Genomic DNA, 23,405 nt, shown 5'->3' on the forward strand with positions numbered 1-23,405 from the left:
TTTTTCTATGAATTCGTTAGAAAGTTTGCAAATTTCCTGCTCCAAACTTTCTGCATAAATTTACGCTGAGAATTGTCAGAATTTTCACCTAAAGAAAAAAACATAGGAATCCAGATTCCATGAGTTGAATCTGGATTTTTTTTTCTCAATTGCTAAAGATTCTTAGTAATAGAGTGTGTGTGGCGGCTTGGCAGCTCTGGGAAGCATGCCAAATCTCAGCGTTGTTTTTGTTTGCCAACGAGAAATCCAGACAACCAAAAATGGAGGGATAGATGGATGCACATTCAAGGGTGAGCTCGTTTCATGCTATTGTTTTATTGCGATATTTAAAAAATAATAATCTTTTTATATAAAAATGAGTTTGGATTCCCTTTGAGGCAGAAAAACTCACGAACGGATGAATCGATCAGAATCAGAATTAGAACAAGTGAAAATCAACTAAAAAGTACAAGAATTTTGAAATAACTGAAATTACTATGAACGGGAAAGAAATTCAAATCGATCGCAATCAAACCAATCTAAATTGCGGTGCTGGAAAGGCCCCGCAACAGATGTCAAACAACCACAGCCAATGGCACAACCGTCTGCCAGAACAGCTAGTTTATAATAACATTTAGATACTATTACAGTCAACACGTTTCGTTTTTATATTGTCAAGCACACTTTGTTCAGTCCATCACCTCAAGTAGTAGCTTTAACTCCTCATCCTTAGTTTCTATGCAAAGTATGTTATATTTAGCATCGTTCATTTAACATTTATAATGAGTTGACTTGTTTTCGCATTTCCATCAGAATGCCGCATTAACAGGCTAAACCGATCATATAACTTACCTAGGTGAATCCTGCTCAAGAAACTGTCCATCCCTAAAAGTGACCAGATTATCAAACCTTCAACGCGGGACATTAATTTGGAAAAATGCATAGTAAGGTGAAATCATAAATTCGCACACATAGTTTTTTATTTTATTTATTTTTGTTAACGAAAAAGCTGTGGAAAAAGTATACAGAATAAAAATCACTCAATTTTGCAACCAAGCATTTGCGTCGCGAACTTTCCGCAGAAGTGGGACATAGTTTTCTACAACATGTTTTTCTAAGTCTTCAAAAGAATTCTGATAATTAAATCTAACCAGCACTAATTGCCTTAAAAATTAAAATTAAGGTGCCATCGTTGGGGGTGACAATGGGTCAAAAGGGCAAGATGGGGTCAAAATACTATCTGAAATATGTCGAATATTGAATCAAACATTTTTTGGTGTCATCCTCATAGTTGCCAGCAGTTCCTGTCGAAAAAATAGGTTTCTAGAGGAATTAGTTAATTTTTGATAAATCATCGAGAAAAGCTTGAAAATAAGGGCTCAGATCATACTTTTAGATGGATTGATTCTTTTAAGAATCTTAAACTCATATTCATTAGACCTGTTCACTTTGAGACTTTTTTTCTCCGATTCTCCGTGACACATCAAATTCTCAATCCACATGAAAAAAGAAGTCTTCAGTCCAAAAATAAGCCAAATTAATGCCAATTTCAGCACACGGTAATAGCTTTTTTGCTGACATCGAGCTTTAGGTGTTCAACAGATCTAATGAATTCTTTATGAACAAAATTTAGGGAAAAAGCATTGTACCCAAACTATCAATTACATTTATTTATTCAACGAACTCAAATTCTAATTCACAAACTTCTTCTTATTATTGACATCCCTGGGCACGAGATGAATCAGTACCTTATTACCCTCGCCCTGACTGGCAACTCGGAACGCCTCGTGAACGTCCTTCAGATCGAAGTGGTGCGAAGCCAGTGGTTTTATGTCCACATAACCACTCGATACAATTTCCAACGCCGCTGGAAAACTGCAAAAGAAGCAAGGACACTTCCATAAACACTCCACGATTTTTTCGAACACCAAACTTCAACTTACTCATGATTGAACCGCATGGCGGTCAGGATGTTGATCTCCCGCGAAATTGCATCCACCATCGGCAGCTTAACGTCCTCGTTACCCAATCCCACCAGACAGATCTGACCAGCATTGCGGGTGGCCTTGATCGAGATTCTAATACCCGGCTCCGATCCGGTACACTCCAACACCCGATCTGCCGGTCCTCCCAACACCTCATGAATCCTCCGCACAAGGTCGTCTTCCTTGTCGTTTTTATCGATCGCGATCGTACCCGTCACTCCGAGTTTCTTCGCCAGATCAAGTCGATGCTTAACCCGCGCCAAGTCCAGAATTACGGTCTTCGTAGCTCCCATTGCTTTGGCAGCGATCAAACACATCAGTCCTATTGGGCCTGCCCCAAATATGACAACTCTGCTACCCAGACGGATATCGGCCGTTCTAGTTGCGTAGACGGCCACCGATAGCGGCTCCAACATGGCGCCTTCCTCCATGGACACATGATCCGGTAGCTTGTAGCAACAATCTGCGTACTGGGCGTAGAAGTTCGAGCAGTTTCCATCGGTTTTCTGCGTCGTACAGTGCTTTCCATCCATGCAAACGTTGTACTTGCCCACTTTGCACAGATCGCAAAAACGACATCCCGCAGCAGGTTCGATCGCCACGCGATCTCCCACCTTCAGATGGGTGACCTTGCTGCCGACCTTCCGCACCACTCCCGACGATTCGTGGCCCAGCACAATGGGCTTGGTCAACGTTTGGGCACCGAATCCACCTTCCTTCAGAAAATGGATATCCGTTCCGCAGATTCCACAGCAGTCCACCTCGAGGACCACCTCGTTGAAGGCCGGCTCCGGAATGGGACGCTGTTCCAGGCGAAGATCGTTAGGACCGTGCACTACGGCAGCGAAGTTCTGATTGGGTGCCATCGTTTACGAATTGTTGATCGATTGTCAACTCGGCTGTGGTTTTTATACTGGGATGCTCCACCTAGTGCAGGGTGGATTATCCCACAAGGAGATAAACCTAATTCAAAGAGTGACCTCTTGTTTGCTCCCACGAAGCCATTTCAGCTGGCGATAAGAATGTTGTTTAATGTATTGCCTTGTGCATCCGCTTATCATTTTGTCATAGCTACTGTTTGAATAGGAATTTCATTACAAAGTTTTCTATTTTGATGATTTATAATTATATGTATAAACGTCTGAGTTTCGGTATTTTAGTGAGTGATCCTTTATATGAGAATCAAGAAATTCCTATTGATATATCACATTAGTTGCTGTCTGATATTATTTTGAAATTCTCAGGATTGATTTGTATAATTTGTTTCAATTTCAGAAGAACGTTCATAAGGCAATCTAGCGCTCATCACCCTTCTCTCTCAAGCAGACACAGAAGATAGCAATTTTTTGTTTAATATTTTCATACGGAAACGTTTCCGTATGAAAACAAACCTATCCTCCTCGGGAGCGAAACAGAGAAAGGAGATCAAACGTCAGATAGCCTTATAGTCATCTTTCATACACTGATAGACGGCTTGCGGTAATGACGAGCATACAAATGTTTTTAAATTTACCATGGCAAAACGTGATCATCGACCAACAAACGCTTCTTGTGTGCGTTTTGCTTCCTTACTTATCAACCGGTTCGATAGCCGAGTGGTAGCGTGCGAGCCTGGTGATCTCAAGGTTCTTGGTTCGAATCCGGCTGCCGACAGACACTTTTTTTAATTGTAAATCGGGTCCATGGTAGAATTGAAAACATAAATCTGTTGAGATGAAACGAAAATCAGTCTGCACAAATCTAGTGGCGTTGTGCATTTAAGTTGACCCTCAGAATAGTAATTTCAACTGCAAGCCGTCTTTCAGTGTAGCATCCCACATCTCATTTGCCGTGGAATTTTCCATCACGTACACTCAGAAAAAAATCTATACTAAATAGTATACATCCCACACTAAATCAATTTCGCCTGGTTGACCCCAGGCTCCGTTTATATGCAGCCTAAACTGCCCTAGTATAACTTAGATAAAAACGAATTTCAGTATAAGTTACAAATATTTAACCTAGTATAACCAGGATTTACCGAGAATTTGTTTAAAATGTTTTTTTTTTGTTTTTTTTTTTTATTAGAACAAAGAAAACAATTAAATTAAATTCGGATTAATTTATTCTCGGATTTATTTGAACTAATTATGCACTCTCGCGGCTATCTGTCTCCGTTATCTTTCGGCCGATATTCTACTGCCTCTCATCGCCGAAACCTGGTTCTGGTCGTTTTCGTGACGCTGCTTGTCGATTTCCTCCGACACCTGGTAACGGTCTCAAATTCCTCGGATCTTGATTCCGCCGCATTCGATGACGATCTTTGTCTTCCCGCCGTCGATTTCGTCATGGCCATGACCGGATTCCTTCTCGGTAGCCCGCTGCCAGTACCATGGCCGTTAAGGAATCCACCGCCGCCGGAGTGGTTCCGGTTCTGCCAAGTGTTATTAATCATCATCCCTGCAACATAAAATATTTATTCGTTTGTTTATGCAAATGTGTTTTTGTCATGCATATCTAATGATGGGCAGTACTTACTTTTTATTCCTTGGAACATTGGCCAATGTGCTAACCGATTAAAGTTGATTTTTTCGTAATTACGATAGGAGCAATCAAAAACTTTATCAAAATGGTCTGATGAATAGCACGCGACAATTAATTTTTCTGGTTGTGATGACTAAGCTAAGCAGGGGCTATCTTATTTCTCATTATTCTGGCGCAGTTTAATTTTATATATGTAGTTAGTATACTTTCTAAACGATGCGTGGTGTATACCTCGTGAATGATAAAATGGTTTAAAATATAAACTCTCCATGATTTACAATGTTTCAGAGTGTATAGATCAGTTCGGCGTCCTTCACGGAAAAAAACCGGTCGGATTTGAAACAACAAACCTGTTTCTTTTTTATCTGTGTTGTTATTTCAATCTTGAAATTTGTTGGTGATTGAAACAAACTTGCTCGTTTGTTGTTCTAATATTGATTAGTAACATCATTTCCGGTAAAAACAAATTTGGAAATTTGTTGTTCGCTGCAAGCATAATGATTTGTATTTACTATACTTCGGGTTGACTACTTCTTTTGATTGCAATGAAAAACAAATCACAATTTTGATTTCTTACAACAAACAGCCCGGGTAAAATCAAACCAATATTTTGTTTGAGGGAAATTCAACCGAAAATTCAGTTTAAAACAAATCAAAATAGTAGTTTTTTCATGTGACCCGTTCCACTGTTATCGCCACAAGCTTGTCATGCTCAGCCATTTTGAAAATTCTGCTGCAATCATATAAGGTAATTCGCCAATTGTTGAACACTACCCAAATGTTGAACAGTTTTTGAAAATGTTATTACAAATTTAACTTAAGTAATTTTCCATCAACGTAAACTTATGATGTAGATGCGTATACATGTGTGCCATGATATTGCTCCAATAAAGTTACAAAATTATACATATTTTACGTCAGAAATATCGATTGAAAATTTTGTACCGCTGATGACACAAAAACTGCACAACTCTTAAGATTAATTTTAAGAAATTGCGGTTACGAAATAAGCTTTGCTGGCAAATCTACCACAAATATCAAAGTCACACCGTAGTTACAAGAACTGGAAGGATTTCCTTAACAGTTTAACATTGTTTAAAATCACATTTTCAAAGCATTTTTCTTATCACACTAACATTATGCATCTAAGATCCAATTGTTGAACACTGGCATAACCTACGATGTTAGCATGACTGCTAGATTTTTTTTTTTCACTCTACCTTTTCCAGGAGCGATCCACGGGTTTTCAAAGGATTTCAGGGTCGTTCCAGGGGTGTGCTAGGGGGTTGAGTGAGTCCCATGGGTTTCCAGGAGTGTTTCAGGGGCTTTCAAAGGCGTTCTTTTCTTCAGTCGTTTTCGCTTTTAGTCAAATCTTTTCAGCCATTTTTGCATTTGGTTATGTTTTGGTCACCAGAGCTCTCTTCAAATGGGAAACGATTCCTGAATTGTCACTCAAATGACTAACTGGGCACAAAACACGAAAAACCCGGAGAAAATTCCGCCAGAGTGAAAAGTTATCGGATGTCGGGTCAAATGTTATCAAATGTTGGACCACTGTTGGACCCATATCGTATAACTGTTGGGTCTATGTTGGGTTTGGTGACGAAAATAAAAATAGGTCAATGATAAGTTTATGTCGGGTTATACGTCATCAATTACGAACAAAGCTTGAGCCGTTCAACAATTGGCGAGAATCGTCCAACATTAGGATGAGCTAGCTTATGGCAGCGTTCAACATTTGGATTATAGACTTCCCATACAAATGTTCTATTTTCTCTTAGAAAATGGAATTTAAGGGAATACAAATTAAATGAGAAGTTAAGGAATGAGGGGATCTATACATTCACTGAATATTTTTCAACTAAAGTGGAATTATGCACGGAAACACAAACAAAAATAAAAATGCCAGTACTAACCGTTCAACAATTAGCGAATTACCCTACATCCCTTGCGTGCTCGCATGCGCTGATCCTGCCGTTGCAACTCAAAGTTTGTGCAGCAGAACCGTAAAATCCGTTGCATTCTTCCCTGGTAAGATAACTAAAATATATTTTTCTGTGATTTTATAAATTATTTCCAAATATAATGGTGTTTCTCCAAAATTCAGCAAGCCGCCAGGAAAAAAAAATCCCGAAGGCACCTCACGTTTTTTTCCACACCGAGTATAAGCCGCATCAGAAAACCGCTTCCTGTGCTACACAGTTTTACTGGACTAGACACCCGGATAAAAAATTACCATTCATTGTATGGTAAATATTATTAACATATGATAGGTTTCATTGTTCACAATAAAACACACAAGAGATATATTGTAACTTTTATACAATAGAAATCTAGCCCATATAGTTCGTACAATAAGAGAACATTAGCTTTATTAGTGACTAATTAATTCGACTGTTTTTCAATAGTTCTTTAATAATTTAAAGGTACTACATATAAGTAAAAATCAATTTAAGTTGTTTTTATACAGTTGGAAAACTGCCTGTAAAGTTCTCATGAACCTTAAATTAAAAGAAGTTTATTTCTCAATCACACTTTGAAACAATTCGATACATTTAAAAACAATAAAAAGTATTGTTACTTGAATCATGTTATTCAAATACAATTCACTTGGCATACTTTTTAGTTTTTGTTTTAAATTTGAGTACATATGTTTGGCGTGTACAGTAGAGTGGGTCATCCGTTATATGGATAAATAGAAAATTTGATGACATCCCGTCAGATCAAAACTTTTAACCTCCTATTTCAGGACCGGAATAACTGTGCAAAATTTGGACACGATCGCTTATGTCTACGTTTTGCGCATCGCGTTTGAAGTTTGTATGGGATTTAACATGGGGAAACATACTTTTTTACATTTTTTTTTTCATGAGAAGCTCGAATTTTTCTGAAGCCATGTATCCGGTAATGTGAAAACATAGCATACGGTATCCTGAAAAACTTTGTAGAAGACCACGAAGTGATCTGATGCTTATGAAAAAAGTTATAGCGTTGGCATTACTTGCCGAAACAGCATGATTTTGTTGCTATTCCTTTACATGTTAAAAGTTAAACACATGCATGCAGTTTGTTGAATATAACTTTTTTTACAAGCTTCGGATCGCTTGGCGGTCTTCGACAAAGTTTTTCAGAATATTTTAGGCTATTATTTTACATTATCGGTTAGGAATTTTCAAACAAACTTTTTCAACTTATGACAAAAATGCAAAAAAGTATGTTTTTCCATACACAATCCCACACAAATTTCTATTGCAATGCGCAAAGTGTAGACGCAACCAATCGTGCACATATATTCAGGACCCGAAAAATAAAATAAAAAATAAAACAATAGCATGAATCGAGCTCACCCTTGAATGTGCATCCATCTATCTCTCCATTTTTGGTTGTCTGGATTTCTCGTTGGCAAACAAAAGCAAAGCTCAGCTTTGGCATGCTTCCCAACTGCCAAGCCGCCACACACACACTCTATTACTAAGAATCTTTAGAAGTTGAGAAAAAAATCCAGATTCAACTCATGGAATCTGGATTCCTTTTTTTCATTAGGTGAAAGTTCTGACAATTCTCAGCGTAAATTTATGCAGAAAGTTTGGAGCAGGAAATTTGTAAACTTTCTAACGAATTCATAGAAAAATATCACTTTATCGAAAATATAGTATGCATTTTTGTAAACATCCAATTAACAATTCCAGTCAAATTTATCATGATTGTAGACCCTGGATAAAACAAAGAGTAGAAACGTCAAAATTGGAACAGTCGATTTTCTGTCATCCCCATAGTTGCAACCTGTCAAAACGACAAGGATTGCCCACTTTGGTATATTCGAGACTATATGTGACTATGACTTGGATCGAAAAATGTTCGAAGTGATACGTCTGTTTGTCTGTGTGCGAAACATGAATGCTCTGAATAACTTCTCTGAAAACGTATTTCTCAAAGTATTCGCTTCAAACATACTGTCCTATAAATAGGGCGCTGGGCGTTCGGGGTATCTGTGCTATAAAAAGGACGCTGGGCGGATATGGGTTAATAACTCTGGAAGTTTTCGATGGATACTAAATTGAAGAGAAGCTGGCCAAGTTTTAGTGGGAACGTAGAACCAGTATATAGTTTAATTACATAGAACATTGTATGGCATGTTCTGCCTGTCGATTTTAAGACTTAATCTCCGAGGAATTCCTAAATGAACTATATTTTTTATCGAACTCAACCCACTATTCAGGTCAACTCTTCAAATATCGTGAATACATACTGTAACTTAAGCACGAAAATGGTATTGCCACCACACAGGTCAAACACCTGCCTGCACTTTACATGAACGACCTAGAATATTCGTTGAACTCAATGCCACAGACAAACATATGTAACACCTAGAACATTTTTCGTGAAAATGCATCGTCCAGGTACACTACCATCGACACATGTTGCACGACACACTGCGTTGTGCAATAACTATGAAATTTGCAAAGCCAAAATTTTACCAGAAAACAATTAATGATTCCTGATTATTCCTCGAGATCTGAAGGACCTTCAAAAAGTACTTGGATGATTTATTGTCAGATATAGAACACTCATGAAAGCACACTCTTTGCTCAGCATGGCTCTGCAAACCTCATGAGTACAAACCATCTAAATCTATCTGGTGATCATTGCTTGCGCCTGTACATCCATATCATCGGAGTATCCAGTTATCAATTATGTTGATTGTAGAACACATGTTCTATGGCGATCAAATCTGATGCATCTCCGAGTTCAGAATCACATGTATAAAACGTAAAAAATGATGAATCCATTACGATCGACAACAACGACAACGAGGGTGATTATTTGCTCAAATTGAAAACAGCAATCGTTTTCCAACGGTTGCAGTCACGCGATCACTTAGTAAAGTTACAAATAACTGCGCAAAGCCAGGCAGATGCCGGCCACTGTCAATCAATCGTTGTGCCACACTGAATGCTGTAGGCGCCCGATCATTAAATGCAATTCTGTATATAGTCGGCCCTTGAGTCCAGGGGAGTCATCATTCTGACTCGATCGCACTTCGAGAAAGGAAGCAAAAGTTTCAGCAATGGCGAAAAGAACAAACATCGGCGCGGTGATTCATGGCGTTGACGATATGCGGATGGTAAGATCAACTAACACCGATCACGTGATCGTCACTATCATTGCATTGTTTTGTCCATCACAGGAGCAAGTCCCGATACCAACGCCGCGCGATAACGAAGTCCTGCTGGAGATCGACTGCGTGGGAATATGCGGATCGGATGTGCACGTCCTTTCCCACGGTGGATTCGGCGAGTACGTCCTGAAGAAACCGATGGTCATTGGGCACGAGGCGTCCGGTGTGGTGGTCGGTGTCGGGAAGGCCGTTAGGCGTCTCAAAGTAGGTGATCGAGTCGCGATTGAGCCGGCCATCGGCTGCAAGGTGTGCAAACTATGTAAGGCCGGTCGGTACAACCTCTGCCCGGATGGAATCTACAGCGCCACGCCACCGATCCACGGATCGCTTCAGAACTACTATACGCATCCGGAAGATTGTTGCTTCAAGTTACCGCCGAATGTAACGATGGAGGAGGGATCGCTAATGGAACCGCTTGCCGTCGGGGTGCACAGCTGTCGCATTGCGAATGTCCAGTTGGGATCGAGCGTTCTGGTTCTCGGCGCTGGTCCAATCGGAATGGTGTCCGTGCTGGTAGCGAAAGCAATGGGGGCAGGTAAGGTTTGCGTGATCGACTTGGTCCAAAGTAAGCTGGATATTGCCAAGGAGATTGGAGCGGACTACACGCTGTTGATCCAGAAGGGTGACAAAGAAGACGACATCGTCAAGAAGATCCATGGCCTCATGGGATGTGCCCCGGACATCTCGATCGAATGCACTGGTGCGGAGCCCTGCGTTCGGCTGGCAATTTTGGCCACGGAAATCGGAGGTGTCGTTACATTGGTAGGTATCGGTAACACCAACATGAATCTACCCATAACGATCGCGTTGGTTCGGGAGGTCGAGATACGATCCGGATTTAGGTATGCAAACGCGTATCCGGCTGCACTGGCCATGGTGGCGAATGGAACGATCGACGCAACCCGGCTTATCACGCATCACTTCAACCTGGAGGATTCGGTGCAAGCGTTCAAAACGGCTCGCCACGGATTGGAGGGTGCGATCAAGGTCATGATCCACTGTCAACCTCGTAACAAAAATAACCCAATGAAAAAGCTGTGAGTCAAGAGGACTGGACTAGCGTATTATTATGTGTAGAAGCTATTGATAAGTGAGAGGTAATAAAGTGGTTGTTGAGTGTCGGAAATTTGTCTGAATAATGACTTGGGAACGTACATAAATTACTTTCAACCCCCCTCGCCTCAATGTAACCCTTTTTGTATGAGACCTCTGCAATTTTCGCATGGGTCGACAAACTTTGCTAAACCCCCAATCCTCCTCAAAGCGTGACGTAATTTATGGACGTTCCCTTATCTACGTGTCTACGTAAAACTTCGTTCAGCGACGATTATACCATGCGAGGCAATTGACAGTACGGTCCGGAACGGAGGATTATGTAATTTTCACATTATCAGACAGGCGGTTCAATCAAGTTGATGACTTGCGTGTTAGACTAAATGTGTGCCTTCAACCTACACACACTAGATGTTTGACTGTCGTATAAGGCTGTAACTGTCGTTGCCACATTTTTACTAAAATAACTACCTTTAAAATTCTTGAACTCTCTAATCTCTATTTTACATAGAATTACGTACTCTTAAGCAGTGCTGAAAATGTCATTTCGATATGTCTACACGCTAAAACCGCTCAGCACCCAAAATGTATAAGGCCTACTCATAAGTGCATAATTTCCAGACCACAACAAGAATGTGTAACAGTTACACATTCACAAAAGCAGCTCGTACACTCTTCTGGATGCGAAATTTCGATATATTTTTGTTTACCAAGTTCACTAGTAAACCTAGATAGATTGCCGTTAATTTTTTTTTTGCGAATTTCACGATTTTGCGGACGTAGGAGCTGATTTTGTGAATGTGTAAGTTTTACACATTTTTGGTGTAGTCTGGAAATTATGCACTTTACTGCCGGTGGACGCATAAATGTCACATGTGCAAAAACAGACAATCGAGAAAATCACGTCCAAAGTTCGAAAAAGTAAATTGTCTCAACTATGAAGCATAAATGCCGAATCGTGTTCTAACATCAACCAATTTTAAATTTGAGCACTAATTTTTGTTTTAGAGCGATTTTAAAATTTCATAGGATTTCCAATGAAACGTGACACTTATGCGTCCACTTTTCAGAATGTGACAAATTGGCGTTGCATTTTTTCAACAATTTTCGGAACAAACTACCGATTTATATTTCCCTATACATATTATAATACACCATGATACATGGTCATGGACCGCAAAATCTCAATATTGCCAAAAATGCACATGTGACAATTATGCTTCCACCGGCAGTTTAGTGCTGAGCGGTTTTAGCGTGTAGATTTAATTACCTACAGCTCATTTCAGAAGCTGAATCTGGAAATATGGTGTATGATAAATATGTGCGGCATGATCAGTTCTACAAGAAAATCACGGAAAAACCGCTCATCGAGTATCTTCGAAAAATGCCAATTGATATTCATGATGAATATCTTTTGGCATTTTTGAAAAGTAGTCGATGGTTTTTCCGTGACTTTCTTGTAGAACTGATCTAGCCGCGCAAGTTCCTCATACACCATATTTTCAGATTCAGCTTCTGAAATGAGTTGTAGGTGATTGAATCTAGATATGTCGAAATGACATTGTCAGCACTGCTCTTAAGTAGAAAAAAACAACAATAAGATATAGATATTCGGTCTTCAAAATTTCGTATGGGCATAAGAGCCAATAGAACAAAAATAATAGGTTAGCCATTCTAGAAACAAATCAATAAATCTTCGCATGCCAAAATGCTATGCAGAACTGATTCAGGTACCTTAAATTTACATAGAAAAATGAGAATATTTCTTGATCACTCGAAAAAGTTTCCAGAAAGCTTCTGACACAGTTTTAAATCACCATTGTTAAACAATCAAAAGGTGATTTGAAAGGTGGTAGTCATACTAAGACGAACACCATCATCACACTAGCAAACGACACACAGAAGATGACATTAAGTTGATCTGGATTAGCTGGAACATGATGAACTGTTTATAGTAACTATAACTAGAATAGATTCTATCCCAACAAAAACAACAAATCCTCACTCAATAATCAGAAACATCCATCAAACTTATCTCATCCAAACAAGACAAACTAATGACAAGCCCGACCGACGTCGTCGGCAGCCTATCTAATGCATTAGAATCTCTCTTTTATATTACCTATAGGGGAACAAAGCCCAAAATGCCAAGATGGGGTAAAATGGCCCAACTCGGCACCAACATTTCAAAAGGGCGTAACTGCATTTTGAAACAAACCCCTCTTTCACATCTGTAGATCGTATTTCAATGCCGCCATGCAAATCACCGCCAGTATAGGAAAGAAGAGCAATTTCTCTGTCTAGTAATGTTTGTGAATTTCGTGGGAAACTTAAAATATGACCCACAGATGTGAAAGAGTGGTTTGTTTCAAAATGCAGTTACGCCCTTTTGAAATGTTGCTGCCGAACTCATAAAATCATTCATGAATGGGACTTGATCATTACTATTGGTGAATAGTGTCAAGATATGTTTGCATCGAACATTCTTCTAGAAGCTAGACCACGAAACCCACGAAAAATCTTTTGATTTCCCAATGAAAATTGGCAACTTCCGGTTTTTCGTGCTTGCAATTAAGGTTTTTTGGTGATTTTATTACCAGCCAAGTGTTTCCAACGAGATTGAGGCACGCATGGAGACGCATGGTTGTTGATGTCTGCGCTTTCCATGTTAGGGGTCATTCAAATATTACGATCATCGTTTTGCGGGGAGAGAGGTAACACTCCATTTATTGAGTATACGAAAAAAAGCGGGACAGAGGGGAGAAAAGGAGCCGGAAATGCCCGAAAAGTGATGGACGTAATTTTTGAATGTTTTCATGAAGTGGCATCTTACCCCATGGCAGATGGTCTTTTTGCACCACTTCCGTTTTACGAATCAGTTTTTAAAGTCGCTGAAAATCGATGAAAATGCAATAATTTAGTGAATATTTTTGCTGAAGTATCGAGCAAATATTGTCTAGTTGCTGTTACCACTTCGAAAGCCTAACAAAAGAGGCTAATTATCATTGAAAACGATGAAAGTTTGAAAAATGGCATTTTACCCCACTTGACCCTACTGTCTGTAATATGATGGAGAGAGATTGCTGGATGCACGGTGTTTGCTGGAGCCACCGTCGCTGCCGTGCCCCGTCGTATTGTGATTCCGGTTATCACTATCAGCGCTCAGCGCGTGCCGGCCGGTCTGGTCTATAAATGTATGAAAATGGCAATCATTATTGCAACAATAAATAAACAGCGCATTTCACACGGCCCCACGGCGATTTCCATTCGTGGAGGGATGGCGATTCCAGTATCATCTCGAAATCTTCGCGTAGGTCTTAGTAGTTAGTGGGTATATACAAACCGAATGGGTAGAATTGATAACGTCGCGTATAAGGAGGAATATTCCGTCACGTTTTTGTATCAGTTATTGCATATGGACAACTTATGTACCCCAAATCTGAACCCTTTGGGGCTTAATTGTAAAAGCGTTATTCGATTTACAGTAGATTCAAAGTATTTTAAAAGTTTTGGCGCCCGGCGCTCAAAAATTTTGAGATGGCAAGAGAGGGCTAAAAACATATGTTTTGGATGTGCTAGGTCATCCAAACTGTTTTAGAGTTTGTTAAACAAGGTCTGTTACAGTCTATTGGTCAACAAAGTGGTGATATGTACTCTATCATATTCAGCAAATCCAACCTGACAAAATATCTCGTTTGGGATATTCTGAGTCTGGATGACTCATCCAAGTCAAATCGTGGAGGTAAGAATAATGGATCTGTACAGGGAACTTATCATTCAATTGGTATTCAAGATGACGTTGCATAATTAATTGAATCCCAGATACTTTCTGGGTTGCAAAATGGTGAGTCGAGAAACTGAAGCGTCCATGGTTCTGGTCCTCACAAGTTCCTACCTCATGCTTCCACGGGTCAATCAATGACAAAGACCGCCCTCTAAGAGTAGTGTGCATAGCCGGTAGTGCAGCCTGAGCTCTGCTGTCCTTCTGACTTCAGATAGATTGAGAAGGTACGTCCCGAGCGTCTATTCACTAAGGAGTTGCGACTCAAACAGCGTCTGTACCGGCATCCAGCGGCTGAGTATGAAATGCTCCTCCACCGGAAGCTATACCTAAGGTGGCAGCCTGCGACCCATAGTTTGAGAAACGCTGCTATAATGCATTTCCCATTTAAATCCCAAAGACATTTATAGGGTGACGAAGGGTATTATCGGCAGGTTTGTTCCCTTCGTCATGGGGGGTTTTTGTGGGCCGAATTGCCTGAAATTTGGTTGGGAAGGTTTGAGGCCAATTCAGAGTTCAACAGGTTTCAAAAAACCCTCCATGACGAAGAAAACAAAACTGCCGAAAATATGTAAGCTCCCCTATGGAGCTTCCACGCTGACGTCATCTTGGATAACAAACAGAAATGGTTAAGTACTCAAAACAATAATTATTTATTGTTCTTTTATGGAAAAATATGACTGAAATTATATAATTGTATGTTTCACCAATTGTCTCCTTTTTTTCGTGTTAACCTTTTGAAAATCTACATAAAGGTACTAAATTTTAGCATCAACCCCTTCGGCGTGTTTGTCAGACAGTCGGGTCATATCTGATCTGTAGTATCCTGAGACCCTCAACCAGTCTGATTACGTTCCCAAAGAAACTTTGCTAAACTTTTCTCTTCTTATGAAATTAAGGGCAATTCTGTAAATTCAGGAGAGGCAAAATTTGAGTGTTTTTTCGTTATTGCGACATTTGCACCCATTTAGACTCGGCCGAAATTCATTATTATCACAGACAAATTTCGCACACGACTTCGCAGCGGCTAACACACAAGTTTACTTCAGTTTATTACAGGGCTGTCTTCTACACAACAGTTAAGCGAAATAATTTTGATTAGTGTGAAATGTAGCTGAGAAATGCTAATTTAGGGAGCATCCTCTAAGTTCGTCACGCTAAAATTGAGAATTTTCCACCCCCCTTCCCCCTTCGTACGGGTTTTTCCTATACCTAATACATTGCTTGTCAAACATTCACTAATCACCTCCCCCCCCCCCCCCTAGGAACGTAACGTACTTAATGGATGGCCCCTTAGTGGATTTTCGAATTATTACAGGAGTCGAAAGATTGATGAGAAACCCAAACACTACCCATATGGGATATCCGTGATGATACTTCTACAGATCCCTCGTGTGCATTTTTGAAAAGCAGCAGGCAATTCGTGAGGCCATCATCCTTGTACACATTTGGTGTAATCATCGTGATGTGAGAAAACAATGCCCAAAGCGGGAACTTCCTGCCAAATCGTGGAATTCCAAGCACATTTATCCATGAACGCAAACGTTAAATTTTCAACATGTTTGTACAAGATTTTTTTTTTCCTTCGCTTGCCTGCAATCTGGGATAACTTTTCACGTTATAGGCACTGCTCAAAGACGACTGAGGAACGGGTGGTTCGACGAGGAATGCCACAGAGTAAAAGACGAGAAGAATGTTTTCAAAATGCGGATGTTGATGTCAGGGATTTAGCAGAGCAGGGCGCAATATAAGGAAGCAAGAGTAGCCGAAGAGCTAATCCACCGCAAAAAAAGAACATGAGGAAAATGTGATAGCTCTGTGAAAGAGTACGGAACAGAATGATATGCGAATGTTTTACGAAACTGGCAATGGCGTTTGAAGAAAAATAACGCCTTCTCCCATCATGTGCAACGATTGTGATGGAAACTTGCTGACGGATAAAACAATGCAATGGTGACTAGCAGGTTGCAGCATTTCAAGGTCTTGTTGAACGGTGGAAATGAAAGAGCGACAGACAGAATTCAAATCGACCACGATGGACAGGTTTCGGAACCTTCAATACTAGACCATCAATCAAGACAGCCATTAGAGGGCTGAAGAACAACAATGCTGCTGGGAAGGACGAACTCATTGCCGAGCTTCTCAAGCACGATAGTGAGCAGCTTTATCAACTGTTATTCCATATTACATTTAAGATTTGGGAAGTGAGGAAGAACTGCCTGTTTGTTAGTTTGATGGTCTCATTTTCTCTCTATATAAAAAAAGGCATGGAGTGCGCGAATTACAGAGGAACAACACTTTTCAACTCAGCGTACAAGATTTTGTCCCGAATTCACTTCGTCGGCGAAAGTGAGGCGGGTTTTCGTGAGGGCCGATCAACGACGGATCAGATGCGGCTGATTGTCGATAATTTTCGGGATAATTTTGATTTCAAGGCGGCGAACTGTTCAGTGCATAGAAACACGTTAATGCAGATTATGATCAAACATGGTTTTCCGGCAAAGCTGATAAGACTGCTGCGATGCGACGCTCGACGCATCGAAATCAAGTGTTGCGGGTTGCGGATGAAATTTCGTCATCGTTCTGCACTAGCCACCACGTCAGTTCGTCGGTGATAACACTGTGACTTTTTTGTTGGAGGAGAATAACCACCGTGCAGTCCCTCGTTGCTACCAACAGAGCAAAAACAAAATTTTCACTCATTCCGGTTTTCCTTAGTACGAATAGCACGTTAATAAATCTTCGTTCGTATTTTAATCGCGTTTATTACCCTTTTTCCTTCGATTAATCCGAGTTATCCCACTATACTCTGCTAGTGGACGTCCGTCAGGTTCTGGCCCCAGTGTCGGAAATCGGGAAAAGTGCGGTATCGTCGAGAAATTCGGAAGAAAAAGTAATTTTCCGAGAACTGTTCGCGCGCGATTGAAACGGGAAGATGGCGGACAACGTGAAGGTCGTGTTTCCCAAACTCAGTGGTGCAAATTACTCTTCATGGCAGTATCGAATGCAAACGTTGCTGGAGCGTGACGAAGTTTGGTACGTCATCGTTACTGCGAAACCCGAGGAGCAGGATGCTACGCTGCCGCAGTGAAAGAGGGATGACGCAAAGGCTCGAGTTACTATTGCTTTCTTTGTGGAAGATAGTCAGCTGCGGTTCATTAAGAAATCGACGACTGCGCGAGAAATGTGGGACAATCTAAAAACGTACCACAACAAGGCGACGATTGGGATCCAAGCATCTCTGTTGCGGCAGCTCTGCGCGCTTAGTTTGGAAGAAGGTGGTGACGTCGAGCGGCACATCGAACAAACGGAGGATCTTTTCGAAAAGCTTGATAACGCTGGTGTAGATCTGCAGGAGTTACTGCGGATCATTATGCTGCTACAAAGTTTGCCGAGGTCATTTGACAGCTTTGTTACTTCGCTCGAAAATCGTCCCCAGGTCGATTTGACAATGGATTTCATGATTCGAGTAAAGTGTAGTCAGCAAAACATGTGCACTCGAGAGCGTCGGTGCAAAGTGCTTATGCACGCTGCACCGAGGCCATCGTTCGCGCCTATGCGGACCTGACCTATTCTGTTCTGGAAAATGTTATGTGCGTTTTATTGCTTATGCTGATAGATGAGGGAAAGATGTTTTGGGTGAATTCTTCATTACACCAACAAAGCTAGCCATGAAAATGTTTGACAATTCTGAGGTCATTTTGACAGACCACACACATGCACGAAAAAGACGGATAATGTATTCTACTTTATCGATCTTATTGCCGTCCTTTTCATGCTCATGTTGCATCTGTCAAAATGACCTGTGAATTGTCAGTCAGTTTGAGGTTAGGTTCGTTGGTGTAACAAAGAATGCGTGTATAGCACACCTCCCCCCTTTTGAGAATGATGTAATGGAATGAAATCATTAGTTTGGTTGCCGACCCCAGATGTCTTTACAATTTTTGGGTTTTACAATTATTTTCTTAGCTCTTAACCCATAAAAAAAATATTTTCAGACTAACCGAATTTTGCACTCCTCAGCTCAGAGCTGGGAACTTTCACCTACCTCATCTTTTTACTTATTTTTTTACTTTATTATTTTTTTGTGAGAGGTTAGGCTCGGTGGAACTCTACTTAAGGTTACTTGAAACAAAATTCACGCTTTAATTATTCTATTTTAGTGTACTTTTGTAGTTTTTCCTTGAGTTTTTCCTGTAAGTGTGTGTTGTATTTCGCAATTCGGTTCTTCAATTTTTATTATTCTGTATGGTCCAATATAAAACGGATCCAATTTTTTTCTATTTTCGTTCTTTAGATAAACTACATCATTAACTTCAATAGATATGGGGTTGAGCTTATTATCATATTGCTGTTTTCTTTGATATTTATGGTCTAATAATTTTTGTTTTACTATTTCGTGAGATTTGCTCAATTTAAATTTTAACTCGTTTTTGTACGACTCAAAATTATAGATTGGTTCATTACTGTTTTCTAGAATATCTTGAGGAAGGTTTGCTTTTCTGCCAAATATCAACTCAAATGGAGTGAAACTATGATCTGTGTGAGGTGTTGTATTGTACGAAAATTCATAATATTTGACCCAATCATCCCAATCTGATTGGTGTTCATTGGTGAATGATCGCAGATACTCATTTAGGCATCTGTGATTTCTCTCCAATGAGCCGATCGACTGTGGGTGATATGGTGTTGAGAATGTTTGTTTAATTTGAAGTAACTTGCTTATCTGTTCAAGTACTTCATTATTATATTCAGTACCTTGATCAGAACGCATTTCTAGAAAATTTCCAAAAGTTAAAATAAAATGTTCGACTAATGCTCTGGCTATTGTGTTCGCTTCTTTATTTTGAATGGGAATTATTGTCGCGCTTATCTTTTATTAGAGTCCTGCGGCGGTCGTACGCTCGCAAGGCATACCGCCGCATGACAGTCGCAAGGCAAAACAAAAGAAAAAGTGTTCCCGCCAAAAACAAAAGCACGTGGGTTTCGCGAAGTGACAGATGTTTTTGAATGTATTTGTGACGAACGGCAAGAGTGGCTCAGTGGAATGAGTGTTCTTGCTGTCAAACCCCATATAATGGAATTATATACTTTTAAATCTGGTGACGCTGTTATGATTAGTGACTGTCGCGCCAATATCAGAAGCCAGAGGCAGATAATCGCTATATTCTGATTTTTCTTGAGAGGCATAATATGGTTATGTATTTCGTTAGACCACATTGAATTGTAATGCAGTAACGGTTATTTTTATTTGATTTGGGTAAGGGACCTACAGTGTCGATGGATATTATTTCGAATGCCTTTGATGGTGTTGTTGTTATAATCATTGGTTCTTTTGTATGCTTGATAGTTTTGTTTCTTTTGCACAATTCGCAGGCCTTGACGAATTGAGCAATAGATCTTTTCATATCATGCCATCTGTATTTCTCTCGAAGTTTGAGGTACTTATAATCGGAATTGACCTACATGTCCTCCGATGGGTGTATTATGATGATTGATTAGTAATGTTTGGATATCAGTAGGGTTACTTATAAAGATTGGTTCCTTATAAATAATAATTTTCAACGATTTTAATGTTCTATTAGCAATCGTTTTGAATAAATTTAATGGTACCATGGTAAAAATAAAATCAAGGGCTGTCCCCAACTTTATGTCCACTTCTGGCATTTTGACGGTTTTATTGAGTCGATTTTGTAAAATAATAGCTTTGGCTGCTGACTTGAACCTATTTGGACTTATAATTGTACATTCGTTTAGAATTTTAATGCAAGATTCATAAATAGTTATGATCTCCTTATATTTTAAGCATTCCTGATTCCAGTCTTCAATTTGTAAAGCTTTTCCAAGGGTATTTAAAACTTGTTTATACTTATTCAGTAAATTATGTAACTTAGTAATTTTTTCTTGTATATTTTCGAATGACCTTGGTCGGTTTTTGTTTTTATTCAAATTGAGAAATTCTTCCTTAAATTGGTTTTCAATAATGGCCAGTTCTTCTTTGGTCATTTCACGAAAAAAAAATGTAATTAATTAAATTTTCGATTCACATTTCACTTTTATAAATACTTGTGAAGGATTACAATTTCAATTTACATTGCAATTTGGGTACTAGGAGTAAATGCAGACTACAGATACAGATTTGACTTACCACCTTATTGAAGCCTAGTAGATCACTGCTAGCACTCGGCCTCCTTCATTGACGCGGGTAGCCTCGATATGCGTCATTAGGCCCTTTGTTGTTGACAGCACCACTGCTCCAGTTATGGTCGGGAGTACCTCACTCGCATATCCTATGATGTGCTTTGCCTTGAGTGGTTTTCGGTTGACCAGCACCACATTGTTCAGCATTAACTCTTTGATCCTATATTTGTTGTTCGACACTTTTTGCACTTTAATGAATTCTTCTCTAATAAGCAAGTGCACAAATTGTTTGGCAATTTTTGAATTTGATGTGGAAATTATTCCATTGTGTTTTTTTTTAGTAAGTTCGTTTATAATATTCGCGATTCCTGCCATAGCGAATTGATTTTCACTTTTGTCACTTTCACTTTTTAACTGTTATTTCATTTAAAGCCACCATATATTTGGCTTTTTTGATTGCTTTGGAGTTTGTGTACCTTTTAAAAATGCTAAGGCGGAGCGGACCTGGTGTGATGGTTAGAACACATGACTATCACGCCGAGGACCTGGGATCGAATCCCACTCCCGACAAAACTCACAAAATGTGGGTCCTTCCTTCGGAAGGGAAGTAAAAGCGTGGTTCCCGAGATGAACTAACCTAAGGCTAAAAATCTCGTTAATACAGATAAAAAAAAAAAAAACCTTTTAAAAATTTGGTACATGGTAAGCGCCAATTGGATAGCAACTAACACTAGAATCACCATTAAATAGACCTCTAAATTTTCGATTAGGTCGGTGTGTAGACTGATTGTTTATAATTCGAATTTGTGGGTCATTTATGCTCCACATGTGATTTACTTTGCGTTTTACCCATTTTTTATATCACGATTCGTCTAAATACACTATGATAAGGATATTTCAGCTTCACAGCACCAGATTTTTTCATTGGATCATTTGCAAAGTATTTTTTCTCGTGTTGCACTGTGTTACATGTGTCGTATTGTTGCCATCACATGGTCCGTTGCACTTATCACTTGATTTCTGTGTAACTCAAGAATTAGGCTCTTCCGCCCTTTTCACATGTTGGTCTAGCACTGTTCTTCACTTAACTGAGTTAGATTTTTCATTCAACTTTGATTTTTTACTGTATCGTTTTCTAACGAGACGACATTTTGCACCTGTACTCGATCACGCACTGTTTACTCGTCCTGTCACGGTCGCCATCACATAGTCCGACCGAAGACTATGGAGGATATCAAACTTATTGTTGACTGCCCATTAACTATCCCAAGTGGTTAGCAGTATCTGTGATACAGAGTGCTGAGGGAAGTTTCGGTATGCATCGGAATGCATTGAAACACATAGTCTCCTGGTCAGAACAAGAGTGTTCTGGGTCTTGGAACTTGCGTTCCTTTTATTTGGTAACAGCTCAATCGTTACATACAAACACATTGTCAATCGAACATAGACCCCTGGGGTGGCGGTGACAATATTTCGGCAATAGCATTTTTGGGTTGAAACTTGAGCCAAGCGCGTCGTTCAACGAACGACCACCAACGAGTAAAGTGTAGTCAGCAAAACATGTGCACTCGAGAGCGTCGGTGCAAAGTGCTTATGCACGCTGCACCGAGGCCATCGTTCGCGCCTATGCGGACCTGACCTATTCTGTTCTGGAAAATGTTATGCGTTTTATTGCTTATGCTGATAGATGAGGGAAAGATGTTTTGGGTGAATGCGTATATAGCACACGACTGCGAGATGAGAATCAGAAGCGAGAGAGCCAGCAATCGTGCGGTGTTGGAGCGGAAAGAGCCATGCAGGTGGATGCGCAGAAACCTGATAAGAGAAAGTGCTATTTTTGCAACCAACCGGGTCACTTCCGCCGCCAGTGCCGGAAATTTCTTGCGGCGAAGAAGAGTGACAAGCCAAGTGAATCGAAACAAGCGACGTCGGGCCAACATGCGAAGCAAGCTCAGGCCGAATCAGCACCTGTACAAGTGAGCGACGATACTGTTGTGTATGGTGCGGTTTGTTTTGTTGCAGGAGGAGCAATTGCTGGCGCGTGGACGGTGGATAGTGGCTGTACCTGCCACATGACTAATGATCGGAGTTTCTTCAACGAATTCAAGAAGGACGTCATAGTCGATGTGACTCTAGGCGACGGCACCAAGACTCGGTCGGCCGGCTGTGGATCTGGAGTATTCTTTGGCATTAACGGCGAAGGAAAACGCGTCGCGATCACCTTGGATAACGTATTGTATGTCCCTAACCTGGAAGGTGGTTTAATCTTAGTCAGAAAGCTAGCACTGAAGAAGTTCATGGTCATTTTTACGGCAAGCGGCTGTGAAATCCGAACGGCGGGAGGCTCCGTTGTTGCAGTTGGCGAAACGGTGGGTAGCCAGTATAAGCTGAAGGAAGCTGAGGAGTGCCTGGCTGTGAAAGGTAACCACCACGAACAGTGTCAACACACCTGGCACCGCAGAATGGGCCACCGAGACATGGACATCGTAAGTGTGATCAAGAAAAACGACATGGTAAGCGGATTTGAAATTAAAGACTGCGGCGCGCGAATTGTCTGCGAATGTTGTTTGAAAGGAAAATTGGCTCGCAGGCCATTCCCGCAGATCACTGAACGCAAATCATCGCAACCTCTGGATCTGATCCATACGGATGTGTGCGGTCCAATGGACAATCCGACCCCCGGCGGAAATAAGTACCTAATAACCATGATTGATGACTGTACACGGTACTGCGTGGTATACCTGCTTAAATCAAAAAGCGACGC

The 23,405-nt window shown here is 40.3% G+C and overlaps 2 protein-coding genes across 2 annotated transcripts; one reads left to right on the plus strand and one right to left on the minus strand.

Annotated features, from left to right (window-relative positions):
• Window positions 1-1,627: 1,627 nt before the first annotated feature.
• On the minus strand, window positions 1,628-2,863 carry LOC109415972 (sorbitol dehydrogenase-like). Its single transcript, XM_019689951.3, has 2 exons — window positions 1,923-2,863; window positions 1,628-1,854 (listed from the first exon to the last, which is right to left on the minus strand). Exons 1-2 carry the CDS (start codon window positions 2,828-2,830, stop codon window positions 1,671-1,673), a joined length of 1,092 nt encoding a protein of 363 aa, XP_019545496.3. The 5' UTR covers window positions 2,831-2,863; the 3' UTR covers window positions 1,628-1,670.
• A 6,591-nt stretch (window positions 2,864-9,454) lies between these two features.
• Window positions 9,455-10,792, plus strand: LOC109415973 (sorbitol dehydrogenase-like). Its single transcript, XM_019689952.3, has 2 exons — window positions 9,455-9,612; window positions 9,676-10,792. The coding sequence occupies exons 1-2, from the start codon at window positions 9,556-9,558 to the stop codon at window positions 10,705-10,707; spliced, it is 1,089 nt and encodes a 362-aa protein (XP_019545497.3). The 5' UTR covers window positions 9,455-9,555; the 3' UTR covers window positions 10,708-10,792.
• The last annotated feature ends 12,613 nt before the right edge of the window (window positions 10,793-23,405 follow it).

The sequence above is a fragment of the Aedes albopictus genome, chromosome 3 (genome assembly GCF_035046485.1).
Source record: "Aedes albopictus strain Foshan chromosome 3, AalbF5, whole genome shotgun sequence".
NCBI classification, from domain to species: Eukaryota; Metazoa; Arthropoda; class Insecta; order Diptera; family Culicidae; genus Aedes; species Aedes albopictus.

Bases quoted from the DNA above. Each gene is read 5' to 3' on its own strand.
- LOC109415973 (XM_019689952.3), top strand. From the start codon at position 9,556: ATGGCGAAAAGAACAAACATCGGCGCGGTGATTCATGGCGTTGACGAT. The intron at 9,613-9,675 runs GTAAGATCAACT...TGTCCATCACAG, and splicing joins GCGTTGACGATATGCGGATG to GAGCAAGTCCCGATACCAAC.
- LOC109415972 (XM_019689951.3), bottom strand. From the start codon at position 2,830: ATGGCACCCAATCAGAACTTCGCTGCCGTAGTGCACGGTCCTAACGAT. The intron at 1,855-1,922 runs GTAAGTTGAAGT...CTTCTTTTGCAG, and splicing joins GCCATGCGGTTCAATCATGA to TTTTCCAGCGGCGTTGGAAA.